Below are 21,995 nucleotides of genomic sequence, written 5' to 3' on the forward strand. Positions count from 1 at the left end.
CCAAAGTTGCCTAATGTGATATAGCACTAAGATTGACCTTACTTCTCCGACAAAACCCTTTAAATCGTAGTCTATAATAATCCTAGAGTGTCTACTACTGAAACTTATTTTTTTATTTTTTTTTATATGTTGTTATTAAAATATTTACATCTATTATAAGTTATATACAGTGTGGTGACTTTAACTGGAATAAATTCAGTTAAAACTAATCAAAATTTATCTCGCAAAATTCCTGAGACCCGTCGATTTTTGTTTATTTTTTATCACATTTCAAGATAGTTCTTGTATTTTTTCACCTACAGGGGGGTCCAAATTAACCCCAACTTTTTTTTTTCAAATGGAAAGCCACTTTTTTTAAACTCTTATTGAAAAGCCCTTTTTCTTGATTAAATTGCCCTATTTACTTTTGTGATTATCTAAAGGAGAGATACGCAAAAAAAATAAAAACCATTAAATTATTAAAAGTTGCGTTTAATGTATAAGATGCTCAAAATGAGCACCATTTACTTGTTGGCAAGGCCCAAGACGATAATAAAATTCGTTTCTGACATTTTCTAACACTTCTGGAGATATTTGTCGGATTTCTTGCCTAATACGTTCTTTGAGTTCCTCTGGGTTTCCTGGTTTGCTCATGTAAATTTGACTTTTCAAATGTCCCCACAGAAAAAAATCAAGTGGGGTGAGATCGGGAGAACGTGCCGGCTACTCGATAGCACCCCTTCTACCAATCCATCTGTTTGTAAAATTGTCATCTAAATACTGGTGTACATTACGGGCATAATGTAAGGGAGCACCATCTTGTTGCATCCAGATTCTTTCATCATACAAATCTGGATCGAACTGACTCAGATATAAGGCACGTAAGACTGGAACTAGTTCATGATCAAGAAATTCTAGATATCTTTCCCCAGTTAAAGTATCATTGAAGAATATGGGCCCTATAACTTGCCTCCCAATTATGCCAGCCCAAACATTAGTTTTCTGGGGATATTGTGTATTAGTTTCCCTTACCCAGTGTGGGTTCTCGTCAGACCAGTAGCGACAGTTCTGCCTACTAACATGGCTATTTAGGGTGAATGTAGCCTCATCAGAAAAAAGGATCCACTCCGAAGATATGCGATTTTCGTCAATGGCGTTCATCATTAATTCACAAAACTGAACTATGCGATCTTGATCGTCTTCCAATAACTCTTGAACGGGATGCATTTTATAAGGTCGTTTGTTTGCACTTTTTAAAATTTTTAGCACAGATTTATGATGAATAGAGTTTTCGCGAGCTACTCTTCTGGCTGCAGTTACCGGATTTTCTTCCATCGCTAACTTTACATCAAATTGGGTGTTTTCATCGATTTTAGAAGACCTTTGTCTTGAAACATCTCTCACGTGCCCAACTTCTCGAAATCTGCTTTCGATTTTACTAACCGTACCTTGGTTAATAGGTGGCCAATCTGGATATTTTTCTGCCTGAATAAGTGGACAACCTCTAGCTGAGTACGACTTCTGTCCCCATAACCAATAATCATTAGGATTTCAATCTTGTGGGATTCGGATAAATAAGGCATTATTTCAATATAAGTTAACTTATTTAACAACTGGTTGAAATTCACTTTAACAGTGACACTACAACAATGTCAGGAAATGTCTCGATACCAATAAAATAAACAAACACGCCAAAAATTTACCAACACAAAATATTTCGAGACTTTTAATAATTTAATGGTTTTTATTTATTTTTTCGTATTTCTCCTTTAGATAATCACAAAAGTAAATAGGGCAATTTAATCAGGAAAAAGGGCTCTTTTCAATGAAAGTTTAAAAAAAGTGGCTTTCCATTTGAAAAAAAAAGTTTGGGTTAATTTGGACCCCCCCTGTAGGTGAAAAAATATAAAAACTATCTTGAAATGTGAAAAAAAAATAAACAAAAATCGACGGGTCTCAGGAATTTTGCGAGAAAAATTTTGATTAGTTTTAACTGAATTTATTCCAGTTAAAGTCACCACACTGTATATTTTTCCTTAGTATTTCTTAATCCTATATAATAAAAATTATAAAATGAATTTGCAGTAAATATTTTACAACAACAAAGCAATTGATAAATAAACCAAAAATGTATAATGTAATTAAGGAGCACAAGAGCTCATATGTATATATATATATATACATATGTAGAGAAATGAGAAGAAATAGAAAAACTAATTGATTATGTTATCATAATATTGAAAACTATTACGAAAGGATTTTCACAATATTAAAAATTTGATAGTAATGAACTAGACTCCATGCCACTGGTCTCAAATATATTAAATTCAGATATTTAATATCGGAATCAGATATTTTTGTTTTTGAATTTTCAACATGTTTAATTCTGTTTTAGCTTGAATAAAATATTTTTTAGTCAAATTACCGCTTAAGAATATTTAAATATATGGTAACTTTTAAATATCATACAGGATTTTTAGAAAGAGGTTAGTTAAGAGTCTTTGGTACTAATTTCTAAAATCTTGACCTTTTACACTTTTCCAAATAAGAATACCCAGTACTTCTCAGTACATGGATTTGGAACACTGTCATTAAAGTAATACGGAACTTACATGTTACATCCACCAGGATATTTGATTGGCTACTGCATCATGTATAAAAGAGAGTAGCTGAAGTGTTCAGATGTTAAGAGATATCATTTATAGCAATTTTGGTAGCAAATTTATAATAACAGTTCTATTTAAAATCATTTTGTTGTGTGCAAAAATCATGAGTGGCATATTCGAATATGTTTCATTAAAATGGTGTTTATATTATGTTTTGATGTAGGCCGGCGTACCTAAAATTGTATAGATGTAAACGAATATTTCTAATTCTCATCCTTAACATATTGAAATGCTAGAATTTGCATTGCCGTGGAACTATGGGCAATTTTCTTGCTTGCAATGTCACTGATGCAATGCTTATGTAGAAATGGCAAAAAAACACTTTATATAATTATAAAAATTTATCACTTATTTTATAGGCACAAAATAATACTACTGTAGGTCTATGATAAGATACTGTATAAAGAAGTCAATATTCAAAGTTAAATAAATGCAAATAACGTATATTAAAGAAAAAGGCAACATATTCGCAACGCCGCTCGATCGCATTGTTGATTCCACAGACACAAAGTACCTTTACCAGTGACGTCGCCAAAAATATTTGCATGATAAATATTTGTTAATAATAGATTATGCTTTAAATTATAAACAATATTACCGTTTTTAAATGCTTTATGCGCTTTTTTAACGTACTTTATTAGAGTAAAGGTACATATGTAAAAAAAAAGCATTTTTTATGGAAATCAAATATTTTATAATTATTTTAGGGTTCTTAATAAGTTTTATTTAGGTTTATTTCTATAATCTCTTATTCTATATTTATGATGACGGTTCTTCTTTAGTATGAGGTCATGACAGTATCGGTATTTACTGGTATAAAGATCGGCTTGAATCGTCTTTTTTCTCATAGTGCGGCACAAATGGCACAGGATCATAACAGTTCACAAAAACACTCAAATAAAACCTTTTTTTTTAACCAAAAACTACAGAAAAAATACTGAACTTCATAAATGCCGAATGTAAAGGCGTTTGACAAGATGACATTTCGTAAGATGACAGCAGCTTTTACTGTCCTCCTGCGGTATTTATATTCTAAATTTTTTAGAAGCGGTTTTAGGAATAAATATCTTAATAATTTTTTCTTGCTTTGAAGATATTACTTTTGCGCTTAGAATTAGAGATATCTATTTCTACTTTTAATTTTTAATCCAAGATCTAATACCAATAACTTAATTTATATTATAATATGTGTTAATATATAGCCGGAAATTTTCTCTTTTAAAAATGTGTGGAAACTTGTCAACAGAGAATCTGTGAATATATTTGTAAATAAAACATCCCGCCTTGCCCCTGAGTACATGCTAAATTCAAACAGCGTTTTTCTTTACTAATTCTTTTCTTTTTATGTTCTTATCTTATTCTAGTCTTTTTATGTTATGTTAAGTATTCACCCATCTTGAATCACTTCGTATATGTTATACCATGCCTTCTGAACTCATAAAAACTCAACTCATCTTAAACTCATAAAATTATTCTAACTATTTTACATTCTTTCGGTTTTAAGATGCGCGACCTTATTTTTCACATATTTCTTCAATGCACACATTTAGCAAGCTGTTTTCGCATAAGTGTATTTAGCAACTGTAGACAATAAGGTCTTAAAACATATTTTTTTAGTCAACGTTGGAGTAATTCCAGGTAATGTCCTGGGACTTCTATTATTCACAATTCAAACGTGCATGTTTCATCAATGCCTTAACTTCTGCCAGTTATATTTATATGCATATAACATCAATCTCTTGTTCATTCTCACTAAACGAAATTTCAGAAGCAGCTACTTTAATTTATTGTGATTTATAAAAGCTCTTTGAAGTTTATAGCCATAAAAATTAGCTTAGCAAATTCATCCGTGGCAGTTTTCCCAACCCAACCCAACCCAATATAAAAATTCTCAATAACTTGATACTGTACTCTGATCTTCAGTTTCGTAAACATGAGGCAGCAAAACTAAAAAAAGCATATTGTGCTTTAAGGCTCATGCACATAACTAAGTTTAAATTTACTAGCTATCTTTATTAAAAAATCACTTTTAGATACAATGAACGGAATTTACGTAATATTGGTGTACTAACTATTCCCCACTCTAGAAGCGAGTTATTTAAGAGGTATTTTACATACAGAACACATTATCGAAAACGTACCCTAAAGTAGAACAGGGATATACCGTAAACGTCAACACGTCAAGTTTATTTCAGTTTTAAGTTTGAGTCATTCCCCAATTTTTTTTAAAGATTAAAACTAAAATTACAAAATTTAATAAACATCTAACATTAGCTGCAGAGAACAAATTTTTAGTAATGTGAGTGTGTATTGATAATTTTTAAAATAAAAGATTCTAATTGAATTAAAATTATATAAGTATTCAATATTATTAATTATAAATATAAGTAGAGCATTTAAATGTAATTTTTTTGACAATAAATTTGTGTCATTGTACAAAATTACATATATTTGACTTTTAATATTCTGGTTTATAATTATATTATAATATAATGGTTATTATAAAGATATCGCCTGTAAATAAAGAAAAAATTAGCAATACTCTAATAAATAAGCAATTTTGGTAAAACATTAAACCTGTTTTATTTAATACCTTAATTTATTTAATTAGAGAACTTCTGGAATTCGAACAAATATCCATATGTTGACTAATATCAATATTATAGCAAGTTGTGTAAATTAGTACTGTCTCAGCCTCTAATGTAATAATCTAGTAATACACAAACTGATATTAGACTAACGAGTTATATTTTTTTTGCAGAGATGGTTCAGAAATCCAGTACCAAATATTTTCGCAAATTATAACGTTTGAGCAGGTGTATCAAAACGACTCCCAAAAAGACAACAAAGTATCAGTATCCCTAGAGTTCCAGCACAAGTTTAGCTCAGATATGGTAAACGCTAGCAATGGCGAAAGATGGGAAATAAGGTGTGGATATGCTGATAGCGGATCATTTGGTTATACTTGGGATATCCAGACATGCAACCATAAATATATTGATGAACGATCTACTATATGCAATTGTTCCAAATTTGGATCGTATGTCTTGATCTTGGTGCTTACTCAGCCAGAGGTAAGTTTCAAATTGTTCTATTCATTTGTAATGTATATTCAAGTAATTAATAAGACAGATACTTTCTTAGAAGGAAGTCTCTTCTCCAAGAGTAGATAATTACTTTGTGTAAAAAATATTTCCTTCTTCTTCGCAAGTTTTTTAAACCATTATTAAAATTTGAATAATCTGAAATTAATTATAATATTTTCTTTTAAACAAATGAAATTAAATTGTAAGTATATTGATTATACAAATTGTAATTATGTTTTTTCATTAATTTCTATCAGTAATTTTTAATACAAGCATGTCAGTTTTATCAACATTTTGAAAATTATTTGATCAATCATTTAAAGTGCATAGTTAAATAGGTTTAAATATATTACAAGAATTTATAAGGATGGGGTGGGGTTGATTATATTTAATATCTGTTTATTATTAATTAAGTCCTGTGGTACAAAATACATTTTTGAGGTCTAAGGTTAAAATAACATTTAATATAAGTTAAATTTAATTTTTAATTGTATTAAAATACTTGAGGAAACTTAAAACAGTAATACATTGTAAGCCCTTTTACTAAATTTTAATATACCAAAAAAATGTTTAGAAATTTTTTTTTCAAGAATAATAATCAATAATATTAAAATAATCTATATGCACCCTCTCTGCAATTCACAGATTCTTCAGATTCCAAACAAAGCCATTAATACCCACATTAAAGCTATGATCTACTTTTATATGAAATAGTAATATCACCAAAAAGATAACTAAGTTGCTCCTCTGATTGTCTCGAACAAAGTTGTTTTTGTAAATCGGGAACAAAGCTGATCCAAGTACAGATCTCTGAAGAACTTCATCTTTTACAAGCTGATCATTTGAAACACCCTCCAGACCAGATGGTAAACAAACAGTTCTTTTAGTTAAATATTCACTTCATTACTTATTAGATTCACATTCATTCTATAATTGGATAATATAATATAACGCGAGACCAAGATAACGTCTATAGCGTTCTAAGGGTACACTCTTAAAAATATGTGAATAAAAATTCAACAATTGTATAGATTTTACATACAATTTGATTCTGGAAATGGTACAGAATCAATTTGTGTAGAATTTCTCTATGCTATTGTGTTTAAACAACTGTGGTTCTATAATCAACAAATTGTGTATCAATTTGATTTATTTTATTGTATATATAGTACACTATTTGTGTACTTAAATTCGACAATATTTTATATTTATTTAATATAATTGTTCAGTAAATAAGCAAACTCTTAGTGTTTTCTTAACATGGTATGTACAGAAAAAAAACAAAATTTGTGCATTTTAAATACATGTTAGTGTAGGTTGTTTTTACAATATATTTTATTTTCTTTCATTTCAACTATAAAATTTTATTACAAATTGTGTTTAATAATACTATATATTGTTTTATAAATTTAAATATAGTGTAGGTTACTTATTTTAGGGTTGTATATCAAATTAACATAAGAACTGGAGTTTTTTATTACAATGTTTTGTATTTGTATTCATAAAAATTTAAAAGTAATCAATATATTTGTATAAAAAAAATAAACAAATTGTTTAAAAATTTAAAATACATTTTAAAGAATTTCGTCATAAATCTGTGTAATAATAAATTCTAGGGCGCCTGGAAAAAACAGGATAGGTCATAATTTGATTAAAATAAAATAAGTCTTTTAAAAAATGGGAAATAAGTGAGGCCCAACGTTTGGTAAGGAAAGAAGTCATATTAGAAAAATACAGATTGAATATGTATTTTCCTAATTTGACTTATTTTTTTTTTATCAAACGTTAGGCTCCACTTTTTCCCATCGTGTTACTTAATTTGCTTATTTAATTTTAAGCAAATTATGACTTTTTTTCCATATTGACTGTTTTTCCCAAGCACTCTAACATTTAGGTTTTATAAAAATTTTAGTTGTATAGGTAGGGTAAAAAAATTCAATTGTTTCAAAAAAACATTTTTTTATTTAAATACCTTTTAAAAAAGTACACATAACCTGTACAACAAAACAAAAAAACTTTAGTAGTAGTATTACAAATACACATTAGGAACGCAAATAGGAACTTAAAATGGAAATTCTTAGTTGTAAAAACAGGATTTTAGTAAACACATACATTTATGTACAGGGTATTTGCGTGCCCATAAACAGGGGTAATGTAAGTGATAGAGAAAAACTTTTTATACAAAAGTTGCATACTTTTTTCCGTATTATCTTTTAGATTTGTAAAAAAAAAACAAAAATTAAAATCAGGGAAAAAAGGTCTTTTGATTTGGCAGAAAATATATAGTGTTTCATTTAAGAAAATCAACTTGCTATTGTTTTATCAAGTTTGCTATGCGCTTTTGTTTTTTTTTAAACTCTAAAAGATAATACGGAAAAAAGTATGCAACTTTTGTATAAAAAGTTTTTCTCTATCACTAATATTAACCCCTGTATATGGGCTCGCAAATATAAAAAATGACCCTGTACATATATATGTATGTAGTTACTTAACATCTACAGTATATCAGGCGGGTAATTGTTAACAAAACAACAATCATTTACTGCTATCAATTTTTTTTAACACATGGTGATGAAAATTGCACTTTTCATAACTTAAGGAGGCTTTAGAGCTAATTCTGTTAAAAATAGAAAAAACCTTAGAAATCATTTAAAAAGTTTAAATTAAAAACACGAAATGGAAAATTGAAATCTGTTTTTTCTTCATAACAGAATTAAATCGATTACAGAATTATCTTTAGATCCCTTTTAAAGTCATAAAAAGTGCCATTTTCAACACCTTATATTAAAAAAATAGTTAACAAGTATGACATTATGATACATAAACATTTTTAACATTTTATGTAGAATTTAAAAATGTGTTGACTATAGGGTGGTTCGTTTACAATAACTAAGGTTTTGGCATGTTTACATATACCGGATTTTCATATCCCATGGAAATCAAAATGATTGTTATTTCGTTTTAAATCGTCCTTCATCAATTTGTTTCAAAATCACTTAATAAAAATAAATGACACAACAAAACGAAAAAACTTAAAAGAAAATAGAAATGCCTAATAGGCACGTAATTAGGAACTTAACGAAAATTCTTATGTAGGTACATACCTACATATTAACAACATATAGTTTTAAGCTAAGGGTTTTATTTACAGGTACATAACTAACTAAAGTTATCAGTTATCACTGAAAAACTAAATGGGTACCAGCTACCTGGCTAAACATCAAAATATCCAGTAAATTCCAAAGTATACAGTAAGTAAATGCAAAAAAAATATGGTGCTTACCTAATTACCTACCTACAAACTGCTCCTGAAGTTGGTCCAATAAACCCCACTCCTTAAGTTTATCTTCAACGAATATATTCATTTTTTTCTTATGCAATTTTAATACTTAACGAAACGAAAAAACCTTAAAACAAATTAATGCCATGCCGGCCGGTTGATTGAAGAACTGAAGAATGAACAGTTGAACACATGTGGCACTTGGAATTATAGCAATGCTGCCAAATCAAATTTATCTTAAAAATTACACCGCCAATTAAAAAAGTTACGTTTCCTTTTTCCTTACGCGTGTTATTATCACGATATTATTTAAATAAATAAAATTAGAACTTATGGTGATTGGGCTTATTTTTAAATATCCTATTAAATCATTTTCAATTAACAACTTTAAATCGACTGCAAATTTTGATGCATACCTTTACAATTGTTTAATATTGACTGCGGCAAAGGCAAGGGCGTCGCATCGGGCGCGTCCTCCTTTATACACAATTGTGTATTATAACTACACAATACATGTTTTAAAATTCTATAATTGTGAAGGGCTATTAGCAAGAATCTTTTTTATTCTACACAATTGTAAATAAAATTAACACAAGCCAGAATAAAAAATTAATTAAAAATTGTAGTAAAAATATACTTGGTTATTAGATTTTTTACCAAACTGCATTGGATTAAAAAAAAAAAGTGGAATATTTATACACATTATCTTAATAATTAATATCCACTTATGGTGTATTAATTTAATATGCAATAATTGTATAAAATATACACATTAAAACATATACAAAATGCCTGAGAATTTTTATACAGGACTGTGAGATATTATCTAACAGTTGTGTATTAAAATTAAACATTTTTTTTACACAACAAAATGTGAAAAAATCCATCGGGATTTTTCTGTGTGTAACATCATTAGTTTTTGTTAGATTTTTAATTTAATTTTATTATGAGATCAGAATTTATCGTTTTTGTTTGGATGACATATTTGAAATATAGTCATGATCGCTGGTGGTTATATGCTTAAAAAGCCTGCCAACATATCAAACGTCTTAATAAGAGGTTGAGAGATTGTTTCTCCTTTATAGGTCTTTTCATTTTATAATGCGGTAGAACTAAGATTGTAGCATGCCATATTCTTCGCAAGTGGCATATCTACTGCTCCACTGAACAAAATAACATTGTAGGGCTTGCATTTGTTATTATTAATGCCACTATTAATGCTTAGGATTGTATTTATCTTTACTATCCTGTATTTTTTGTGACATGGACGAATTTCCCTATTAGAAAGATAACTTCGTCCAAGTGTGATTTTACAAGTACCTTGCATACTAGTAGCAGTGATCATGAACCTGCTCCCACCATCTTTGACATTAGCATATTATTGTATTGATGCCCTCTGTTGCTTTCAAAGTTAATAATGTTTCAATGTATTAGCCTCTTTAGCAGTTTTGAGATTTTTCATTCAATCACTTCATTATTTACTTGAATTGAATGATTGGATTTTACTTATTAGCCATCATTACAGATTTGGCAGCTGATGCCAACTCAAATAATCGGCTATTAGTTAGATTTGCTAGGGATCTGAACGAATAGTGGTGATGTCTGGAAAATACCTCTGGATATTTTTCTACTTATAGTTGGATGCTTTTTCTAAATCCAATTTGCTTTGTGGTTAATTGATTATATTGCAAAAACCAATCTAACTTTAATTAAGCCTTTTAGAATCTCCAAAATGTAACTGGATAAGCAAACTGGCCTCCACTCAAATTTTATTTAAGGATTTTAAAGGATAACGAAAACCTTGCATAAGTTTAGGAAAAACATTTTTAATACTTACATAAAAAGTAGAAATTACTTTAATATCCAAACAAGTTTAAAAAAAAAATAAAGCTTTAACCTACAAAAATTTCCTATAAAATATAATAGCTTAGGACATATTACCAAAACTATATAAAGCTATTCATGGGCTATCAACAGGATGTCCAGAAGGTAAATGCAATCCTTCAAAGGGATGATAGGTGACTCAATTTTAAATATTTTAAGCCACACATGTATAGGTCGAAATCCGTTTTTAAAGTTTTTAATGCAACTTTTGATTCTTTTCCAATAAATAAATACTCATTTTTTAAACTTAATCGATAATACAATACAAGTGATAATTGATATCTAAGTTTCAAAGTTTATTTTGTACTTATCTAGTAGTACAGTAAATCTGTGGAAAAAAAGGCCGTTTTGACGAAAAAGTACCTACACACTTTTTTTTTGCGGAAAAGAGAATTCAAGAAGCTTAACTTGAAATTTGTAACCTCGATGCGTTTAAAAACCCGGGTTTTTAAAAAAACTCAAAAGTTTTTTGGATTTCATTTATCTCGAGAATGGTAGGTTTTTGGAAAAATTTGTAAGGACAAAAAATGTCGGAGACATCATTTTCTACAACTCTTTTCATTGAGTTCACTTTCTGCGATAAAAATAACAAAAAATAGATGGCACCAAAGTACCCAAAAAAGCGTTTTTTCGCTTGTTCGTCTCGAAAAAACCTATAAAATTCATCTAAAATATTTTCTTGGCCGATAAACCGTTCCTCAGTTATAGCGTCTCAAATCTGTCCCCGTAGAATTTCTATTGTAATCGAGTAACATTAAATTTTTGTGGGACAGCGTTTTTAGAGCATCTGCTCCAGCACCTTAAATTGCCGATTTAATTTTTTTAAGTTTTCCAACTTTGTTTATATTATTATTACATTATGCACTTATGTTCTTCTATGTATTATTATTGCAAAAGGGTTTTTATAAACGATCATGATCTTTTTTTTGTGATTTTTTTAATTTTATAAATATCGCAGTTTATCTGTGCATCACCGACTAAGTTAATTTAATTTTATTAGGTTATATATATATTTATATATATATATATATATATATATATATATATATCTAAGAACAGAGTTGACATCATTACAGCCATAGTCTGCTCAGGCTATTCTTAAAAACGGACAGTGAACTACTACATAAATCAATGTTATGAGCATTATTATATATGTTATATATGTTATATATGTTATATATATATATATATGTATATATATATATATATATATATCTAAGAACAGAGTTGACATCATTACAGCCATAGTCTGCTCAGGCTATTCTTAAAAACGGACAGTGAACTACTACATAAATCAATGTTATGAGCCTTTAAGACATTCATCGGCCATATTCAGTTCTGTGTATAGGAACATGATAAAGGTCAAAATTGCGTAGAGTTCTATTTGGATCATTGAGTCCCACTTTAGAAAGAAGGTCAGGAGCATTAATCATGCCATTAACCAGCTTAAAGACAAGACAAAGATCAGCGTTCACACGCCTTTTCGCCAATATATCCAGGTTAAGTCTTACTCTCATGTCCTCACGATGAAACTCGTCAAAGCTAATGCCCATTCTAAATGCAGCACACCGTAAAAATCCATCTGGCACTCTCTCAATCATATCTATTGAATTCTGATATAGAGAAGACCACACTACTGAAGAAAATTCAATATTCGATCTAACCAGTAAGACATAAAAGAGTCTATAGGCTTGCAGAGAGAGATGTGAACTATACCTGTTTACAGCACCCAACACTCTTAGTCCCTTTAAAGTTATTTTAGAGATGTGATGAACAAATCTCAGATGCTAATCAAACCACACGCCCAAATACTTTACTACGTCACATACTGCAAGGACTTACCAAGGATACTATATGTAGAATTGAATCTCTTCGAACCTCTATGAAATGATATGTAGCAACACTTGGAAATATTGAGCCTCAATCCGTTCATCACTGACCACACAAAGCATCAAGGTCTTCCTGAAGTTTGGCTATATCATTCACCTGCTTAATCTGCATATAGAGCTTCAGGTCTTCAGCAAACATACTTACAGAACTATGATTGATCACATTAACAATATCATTACAAATAGATTAAAGAGCAGAGGGGACAGTGAGATCCCTGAGGAACCCCTAAGACTACATTAGTAGGTGCAGAAGTACAGCCATGCACCTTCACACTCTGAGTTCTTCCTATCAGAAAACTCTTTAGCCATTTTAAGAGGGAGTCATGAGAACCAGCACTTTCCAACTTGGCCAGCAAGAGACCAAAGTTCACCCTGTCGAAGGCCTTGGAGAAGTCGGTATAGACCGCATCAGTCTGAACCCCCCTCTCCAAAGCCCCCAACAGATCACACTCGTATTGAACCAAACTGCTGGTGGTGGATTTCCCAGAAGAGAATCCTGACTGTTTTTCACTAATGATTCCTTTGCATTGCCATGTTAGCTGACCGCAAACGAAACTATCAAACAATTTGGCTAATGAGTTTTGAATACATACTCCATGATAATTGGCAATATCCCCCCTATTGCCAGCCTTAAATATCGGCATGATGAAACTGTGCTTCTAAGCTTCTGGGAAGGTAGAGTCCTGTAAAGACATATTAAAGATCATCTGGAGAGGCCAACTAATTGTATAAATACAGTTCTTTAAAAAGACATTAGGTATATTACCTGGCCCACAGATAAACTTGTTAGGTAATTTCTGGATCTTAGAAAATACCTCCGAGAGAGTGAAGCGTCCAACAATAATATTCTGGGAACCAAATTCAAGAGAATCAGGAATGAGATAAGTAGAGTTGTCGTAAACTGTAGCAAAAAACTTTGCAAACAAATTAGTAATTGCTTCCCTAATCTGTGCCATTTCCTGGCCCAAAAACATCGAATTTGGAAATGCATTGCTCTTTCTTTTGTCATCGACAAACCTCTAAAAGTAACGACTATCATCCACCACTGACCTCTCCACTTTACCAATATATTCACTAAAGCAACGATCGTGTTCTACTTTACATCGAGATCTAAGGGTCGAAAAACGAGCATAAGAGTCAGGTGAGGGAGTAGACGTATATTTCCTGTGTGCAGCCTTCTTTTTACAAATTAAGTCTTTATGTAAAGGACTAAACCATTTAGGAAAAGATGAAGACCTTAGTCTCTTTTTAGGAACATACAAATCAAGGCAATCCTGTCAAATATCATTTAACTTACCCGCATCAACATTCAACCCATCAAAATTCATACTCCAATCAATAGCCCTCAAATGAAAGTTAATAGCCCCAAAGTCGGCATTCGAAAATCGAAATAAAATTCATCGAGCATTAGTGAAGATGAGTCAGTTTGAATATTAATATGATAAGAAATGTGGTGCAAACTATTACTAAAAATGCAGTTAACAGCAGCTGAAATATTAACATTATGCAAATCAGAAAATACTAAATCTAAAAATGTGTTTCTGTTAAAACATTTCAGCTAATAGTCGGGCTGGATAGTGTTCATTGTAAGCTACACAAACCCCATCAACATCATTTGACCAAACCGCCTCAGGTAGGTTGTAATCACCGAACACCAGCACCGATGATTGTTGGTAGCTTTCACAGATTTCATGAACTGACATCCCATATAACTCGTACTTATCGCGTGTAGCATTTGGTGAAATATACACTCCACCAAAAACAAATGACTTCTTGCAAATATTTACTTCTACATATACTTGCTCCACTGAGATCTAAGGAGTAGCAATTTTTCTAGAACTAAATTTATTACTAATTGCTATAAGCACCCCACCACCTCTAATCTTTGTACTTGATTTCAGGCTACGGTCAGTGCGGTAGATGGTATACCCAGGCACAAGGATTTCACTGTCAGAGATATCTTCATTCAACCAAGTCTCAACTAGCATTATGACAGAATAGTCAGACAGCTGCACTCCGTGATGAGATTGTTCAATTTTAGTGCGCATACCACCAACATTTTGGCAGTAGAGGCTTAATCGTTTTTTGAGCTTAATCGTTTTTTGAGAAATCCCTATTAGATGCAGCAAGTGAATATCAAACTTGTAGACTGGATTTTTGCAAAAATATTGAGCCATTTCTCTTTTTTCTGAACCGATTTGAACATTTTAAATATTTACCCTTTCTTTTAAGAGACGTGTCGCTTATAGATCACCATCTTGAGACCTCACATTTTTCAACGGCACGATCTTGAGCACTCCTCTAATGTACTTGATTCCCAGATTTTGTTCTCCATTATTAAGGCGATTCGAAACAGTAAGCTTTAGTTCCTTAAACTGCTTTCTCTGGAGAAAAGTCTGATCAAGCATTATAATTTCTAGAGTAATAATTACAAACAACTTTAATTATTAAATATAAATTAATAAGTAATGACAGATAATTTCACTGTAATTATAACCACATAATAGTGATAAGCGCAACAAGCTGACAGAACAAGGATTAATATAAGTACAAAATATTTTAAACGAAGATTATTATGAAAGAAACAATTTTTATCGAATTATTTCACAGTTTACCAACAAGGAATATTCTAACAAGATAATTTATAATTTTTTTTTATTATAAATGTTATACGACTGCGCATGAAATTTTTCTTATATCTCTTCTGACCAATGTAGTTAACATTCATATACTATTTTCTTAAATAATCATATCATATTTTTTATTTTCCTATTATTGCTCATTATTATTATTTATAATTGTGCAATTGAAAATATTTTTTCTTATTGTAAATATGGAAGAAAATTTTTAAATATTTTGAGTATGAAAAAACTGGATTTCATCATACAAAGCAAAATGGTCGTAAATGTAGACGCTATAACTAGGGAACGGTTTATCGGCCAAGAAAATTTTTTAAATGAATTTTGTAGGTTTTTTTGAGATGAACAACTCTTTTATTGACAATGTTGCAATAAAGACATTTTTTCTATCCCAAAAAGCAAAAAAACTGAGAGCGGTTGTAGAAAATGATGTCATCGACATTTTTTGTGCTTACAAATTTTTCCAAAAACTTACCATTCCCGAGATAAATGAAATTTAAAAGTTTTTTCAAAAACCCGGTAGGCGTCGAGGTCACAAATTTCAAGTTAAGCTTTTTGAATGCTCTTTTAACGATTTCTGCAAAAAAATTGTGTAGGAACTTTTTCGTCACAAATTTGACAGATTTACTGTACTATAGTGATTATTTAATCAAATTTTAAAATTTCCAAACATCTGTGTTAACTGCGAGAACAAATAAAGGCATTGAAACGTGAAAAATAATTGTGATTGGTGCTACAATAAAATTAAATAAAATTACTTTTAAGCTATGTCTACATCTATCTACATGTTTGGGACACAGTGGTGTCCAGCATCAAGGGATAAAAGGTTTAAAATTGGTATTCAATATACGCCCTAGGGTTTGATTCCATGTCACCAACCTATTTGTTATTAATGTTTTTTTTATTAATTGCTTTTATTGTTTAAGCTTTTCTAATACATCGATCCGCCATTTCTAATAGAGACACAGTCTCTATTTCTTACTTTGCTGGTGGTCACCTTTATCGTCATTTCTTCTTTCATTCTGTTAAATGGCTGGCTAATGCTACCATTCAATCAACTCTTTCCTTGTTCTTATCTCTGTTGTATATACAAGCTTCTTTGCCCGGCACAAGACAACAAAAATCAGGGGATTAAGTCAGACAATCGAAAGAGACTAAAGAAATTAAGTCAGCTATCATACTCTTCAACATTTGCACCTATATTGCGGACTCTCTGTACATGGGTATACTATAAAAACCCAACACTACCTACACACCAGTTGATTTGAAAATAATTTGACACAATAGGCCTTTCAGTTTATTTTTCATTTAACCCATTAGTGCCGAAAGTTAGTTTTTGTTTTATTTTTAAATTATAATTAGAAAAAATACCTTATTATGGGTCTAATAAACATAAAAAAAATGTTTTTTAAGTTTTAGTTCACTAAAGCCTTTGTTTTAGGGCGTCCCTTTAGAGGGACGCTGGGCAAAAGGAAAAAAAATAATTAAAGTAAGATAACATGCTTATTATGTTTTGTATATAATTACATTACATTTTAGTTATCATGGTAAAGTTTGAAACAAATTTTAGGATGCAATGCAATGTTATACTTTTCGCAGATGAATTGACTTTTTTTTCCACATAGGGCACATCGGCGGTCAGTTTCATTGTAGGCTATCAGATGCCCAATATTATTGAATCGTACGTCATGTAATAGTCGAGGCACTGGTTTTTCCTTGCAGGAGTTTAGTACCAAAACTTTTCAAAAAACTTAGCGATATGTATCGTGGAAACGCCAATAAACTAACAGAGACAGGATGATTTGTTTTCAATTTTCGCATAAGTAACCAAGCATTCACAACAGATACATCTAATAAATATAAGACTAGTGGCCAATACCATTTTCTTTGTCAAAATCTTGATCTATAAGCCGCAACAAGACCATCTAATTTGTCCACACCACCCCTATATTTATTATAGTTAGCTACTATTTTCGGCTGAGGAACGGTCTTCTTAGATCGGGTAACCCTGTCCCAACGAAGTGTGTTAGTTACTTCAGTGGTTTCAAAATTGGATGCAACAGAAACAATTTTATTATCTTTTCATTGTACGTGCATGCTGGTGTCATTTCGATAATACTTATAGTTTCCCCTTTGCTGATTATTCCATTCCTTCTTAGTTTGTACCGGACATTTCTCTAAACGATTATAATTATAAAAGCACAATAATTGTTTTTCGATAAATCGTCAGAGAGGAAGGCCTGTAAAGTAATTTTATTACATAATTACATCTCCACCCAAACCAAATTTCTTTTATTTTTCTTTGTTTTGATTTTTTCCGGTATAAATCTCAAAACCATACATGTATCCGCTACTCGAACAAATAGCCCAATTTTTGTAGCCAAATCTTATGGGCTTACACCGAATGTATTGCTTGGCATAATGTTTTTCATAATTTCATTATTGTTTTTTTTTCTCTCACTTCTTCTATTATAAGCCTTAACAGAATCTAGGAAGTTGTTTCCTTCTTTTCTGAAAGTCTAAATGCATGGCTTATTAGTTGCCTTACTTGTGTTAACTAAATTCTTTATATAACCTATTGTTTTTAATATGCTCTCTTTGTTTAATATTCTAATATTCAATTCCATGTATATAATCATATTACCTTCTGTAATTATGCTTTTTTTGTATTGGTGGCTAATAAACGTCTTATTATTATTATTATAGATTTTTGCCTTGCGGCAATCACACTCCCGTTTTACGGGGAACATTCACTTATCCCAGATATCTATGTTATCAAAAGGATTAAGCTCTGAGGGGACCCTTTCCAGGTTGTCGGGCCCTGGATGGTGTTCGGTCTTCTGTACCCATGAACTTTCTGACGACCCGTGCTGTCCCCAGTAGCACCGCTTTTTGCATGTTTTTGTAGTGGTGCTCACTTAGTCCCAGTTGTTTGAGGTTCTCTACAAGGGTTTTTGGTATAAGTCCAGTTGACGAGATTATTATCGGAATTGTTTGAACATGCTCCATCTCCCATTGCCGTCTGATTTGCCCTTCAAGATCTCGATATTTGATGATCTTTTCGTTGTATTTTCCTTGGAGGTTATTGTTATTAGGTATAGCAACGTCAATCAGCGTGGTTCTCTTTAGTCGCTTATCCACCAGGATAAGATCTGGTCTGAATAAAGGGGAGGAGAAAGTAAACTCAAAGTCCAAGTCTCATAATCAAGCGTCTATTTAAAGGTTACGCGTTTCGCCGCATTAGGGCATCATCAGACCTAAGTAAAATTAACAAAATTAAATAATATGGAGCAGAACGCTAATTAACAGAAAAGACATACCTATAATAATATATAAATACAAAAAACTGCACACTGACTCACACTAACATAAAAATTAAATAAGTTTATACCATCGTGTATCGTTATTGACTAAAATATGAATTATAAAACGCCAAATATCACATCCAGTAAATTCTTTACATATTATTTTAATTTATTATTTTAGGGAAACAGTTGTCCCGAAGTTAACCAGTAGTTTGACGCGTTGGTGTCGACATGTCCCTGGCTAACCTCGTTGACGTGTCTCCCGTGCAGTGGTTTTTGTGCCCATGATCGATGTTTTTCTTCATCAGTGACGTGGTGACTTTCGATTTCGCGATGCTTCAGTTTTAGAGGTGTAGAGTCATCGACCTCGCATATAGTACGGTGCAGAGCGGACGATCTAGCCTTTTCATGAAAGAAATTTCTCAGAACTGAAATTTGTCGGTCTAACTGTTTGCCAATGTCTGCCAATCCTCTACCTCCCTGATATCTTGGTAGCGTAGTTCTTTCTGTGGCATTTCGAGGGTGGTGTTTTTGAGCCTTAGTCAATAATGTTTGTGCCTTCCGTTGCAAGTTCTGGATGTCCGTCTTGCTCCATCCCACAATTCCAAAGGAATATGTTAGTGCTGTACAGGCATACGTATTCAACGCCTTAAATAGATTCTTACTGTTGAGGCTCGTTTTCACTATGTGCTTTACTCTTGTTGTAAACTCAGCAGTGAGTTGATCTTTCATTGTTCGGTGGTCTATTCGCGCTGCCTGCACCATTCCCAGGTATTTGTATGTATCACCCTCTTCCATGGCATCTATAGTTTGGCCATCCTGCATCTCGAAGGATCCCGGCTGCATCTTTCCTCGTACAATGTTGTTAATACGATACTTATCCAGCCCAAACCTCATTCCGATAGTAGCAGACACTTTCTCCACGATGTTCAGCATCTGATCCAGTTGATTACTAGTGGCACCCATTAGCTTCAGATCGTCCATATAGAGCAAATGATTGACTCTTGCGATTTCCCTACTATTCTTCTTAATAGCAAAGCCGTAAGAGGTGGAATTGAGTCGAGATGATAGAGGATTCATGGCTAGACAGAACCAAAGTGGACTCAGAGAGTCGCCCTGGAATATACCCTTACGGATCGGTATTGTGTTTGTCTCAATACTCTCTCCAGTAGGAAGTTGTAGATGCATAGTTGTTCTCCATATCGCCATTGTGCTCTCCAGTAGAGTCACAATGCGTTCATCTATTTTATATATCCTAAGGACATCAATAAGCCATTCATGTGGGATAGAATCGAAGGCCTTCTTGTAATCGACATAGGCGGTGTAGAGATTTCTCTTATTACTATAGGCCTGGTTGCAAATTACGGAGTCGATGGTCAATTGCTCCTTACAGTCCATGTCTCCCCTAGCACATCCCTTCTGTTGAACAGCAATAATGTTGTTGTCCTCGCAATGTTGGTATATGCGCTCTGTAAGACACGCGGTTATCAGCTTATACAGTATTGGTAAACATGTTATTGGCCGATATTTCGCTGGATCTTGTGTGTTCTGTGGATCTTTTGATTGCAGAAAAGTTGATCCCTGAGTGAGGAACGTTGGAAGTTTGTTCGGTTCCATCAGCAGATCATTTATTAGTGTGGTCAGTTGTTTGTGGGTTGACCACAGCTTTTTGATCCAATAATTATGTACGTGGTCTGGACCAGGAGCTTTCCAGTTGTGAAGGCCTTTAATTATAGTGGAGACCTCTTTAACGGTAAATGGCTGATGATGCATTTGCTCGAAAAGTTGAGACTTTTGTCGCTCTTCATCTATCCAACTTGCCTGGTTATTACATGGTGTTGTCGTTGTTAATTGACTACTCCAGAATGTTGAAATTTCATCGCTGGTTGGATAGTTATTTTCGCAAGGACTGGTTGAAAACTTAAGTTTTCTATAAAAAGATTTCTCCGAGCGTACGAAAAGCGCGTTGTCCTGCTTTCTGCTATTGCTGGATTTATATCTTTTAAACCGTCCTGCATATACCGATAATTTTTGTTTCAGTGTATCTAAACATTCTTCAGGTGTTCGATTTTCTGGGTTATATTATTATGGGTTATATGATTATATTGGGCATGATGCTGGTAACGACTCATGATTGCTGTTACGTTCTTTCGTGTCTTAGATGTTCGCACTCCTCCGATAAATGCGATGAGCTGCCCTACATCTTTCCGAATGGAGTCGATCCTGGTCTGCAACCTTCTTGCCCATGGTGGTGGTCCCCTTGATACCAAATTGTTTTTACCACGCTTAGCATTAGGCTTGACACCCAGAGTTCTGGTGACAAATGTCGCTGCACAGTAGATCAGCAGGTGTAACTGTTCTAAACTGCCAGTTTCCTATAGGTGTTCTGGTAAAATATTGTTATGAGTTACTTATTATATTGGGTATTACGTCACTTATAGCAAAAATCAACTTAGAGATTTTTTATCTCACACGCTCAACAATTGAAAAGAAGAAGAAAATAGACTTATTCACGTATTTAAAAGAAATATGAACTTAAATCTGTAACGATACCGTTCGATATACTTAATTTAATTTAAGTTCAATAAGTTTTAAATACAATAATTTACTTGAGGTATAATAGATTTTTATATACCTAGGAGCTGAGGTTTAATCTATTAATCTCTGAGCTCGTTTCTTCTTTTCAATATCCTACCTAACTTTGTTATGAATATTACGAGACTACATTGCTGAAATGTTTCTCAATTTGAGAAGGTCTTCTTGTTTTTTTTTATCGTTTTTTAATTGTAATATTCATAACATATTGAAAAGAAGAAACGAGCTCAGAGATTAATAGATTGAACCTCAGCTCCTAGGTTCTATTTTCTTCTTCTTTTCAATTGTTGAGCGTGTGAGATAAACATTTTTAAATTGATTTTTGCTATAAGTGACGTAATACCCAATATAGTAAGTAACTCGTTATGAATTCGTCACAACAATACAGATTTTACTTAAAATATTTTTGTTCAACGTTTCCAGAACTGTTGCAATCTACGTGAAGAATTCACTTTTAGTATTGGGGGTCTAAGCAGCGGACTTGTTCCATCGAATTCCATCAATGCCCTTCTGAATTCTGCCTGAAGTTTTTCAAGATCTTCTTTAACATTTTGCGTATCATAGTCACGGATTTCAGTGAACATTAGTTGTTGAATTGGTTCAAGTAGCTAGTGTTCAGCTTGTGCTTCCGCGTTTGGTATTTCTGGTGAAGCAGGGTTATTATTCAGTTCA

General features: G+C 32.1%; 1 protein-coding gene across 1 annotated transcript in view; it reads left to right on the forward strand.

Annotated features, from left to right (window-relative positions):
- LOC126742453 (uncharacterized) overlaps positions 1 to 21,995 on the forward strand; it is a 1,408,556-nt gene that overhangs the window by 1,366,520 nt on the left and 20,041 nt on the right. The window contains exon 21 of the mRNA XM_050449100.1: positions 5,407 to 5,719. Coding sequence (XP_050305057.1) covers positions 5,407 to 5,719 — 313 coding nt within the window. The remainder of the gene's footprint in view (positions 1 to 5,406; positions 5,720 to 21,995) is intronic.

This window comes from Anthonomus grandis, chromosome 11, assembly GCF_022605725.1.
Source record: "Anthonomus grandis grandis chromosome 11, icAntGran1.3, whole genome shotgun sequence".
Lineage (NCBI taxonomy): Eukaryota > Metazoa > Arthropoda > Insecta > Coleoptera > Curculionidae > Anthonomus > Anthonomus grandis.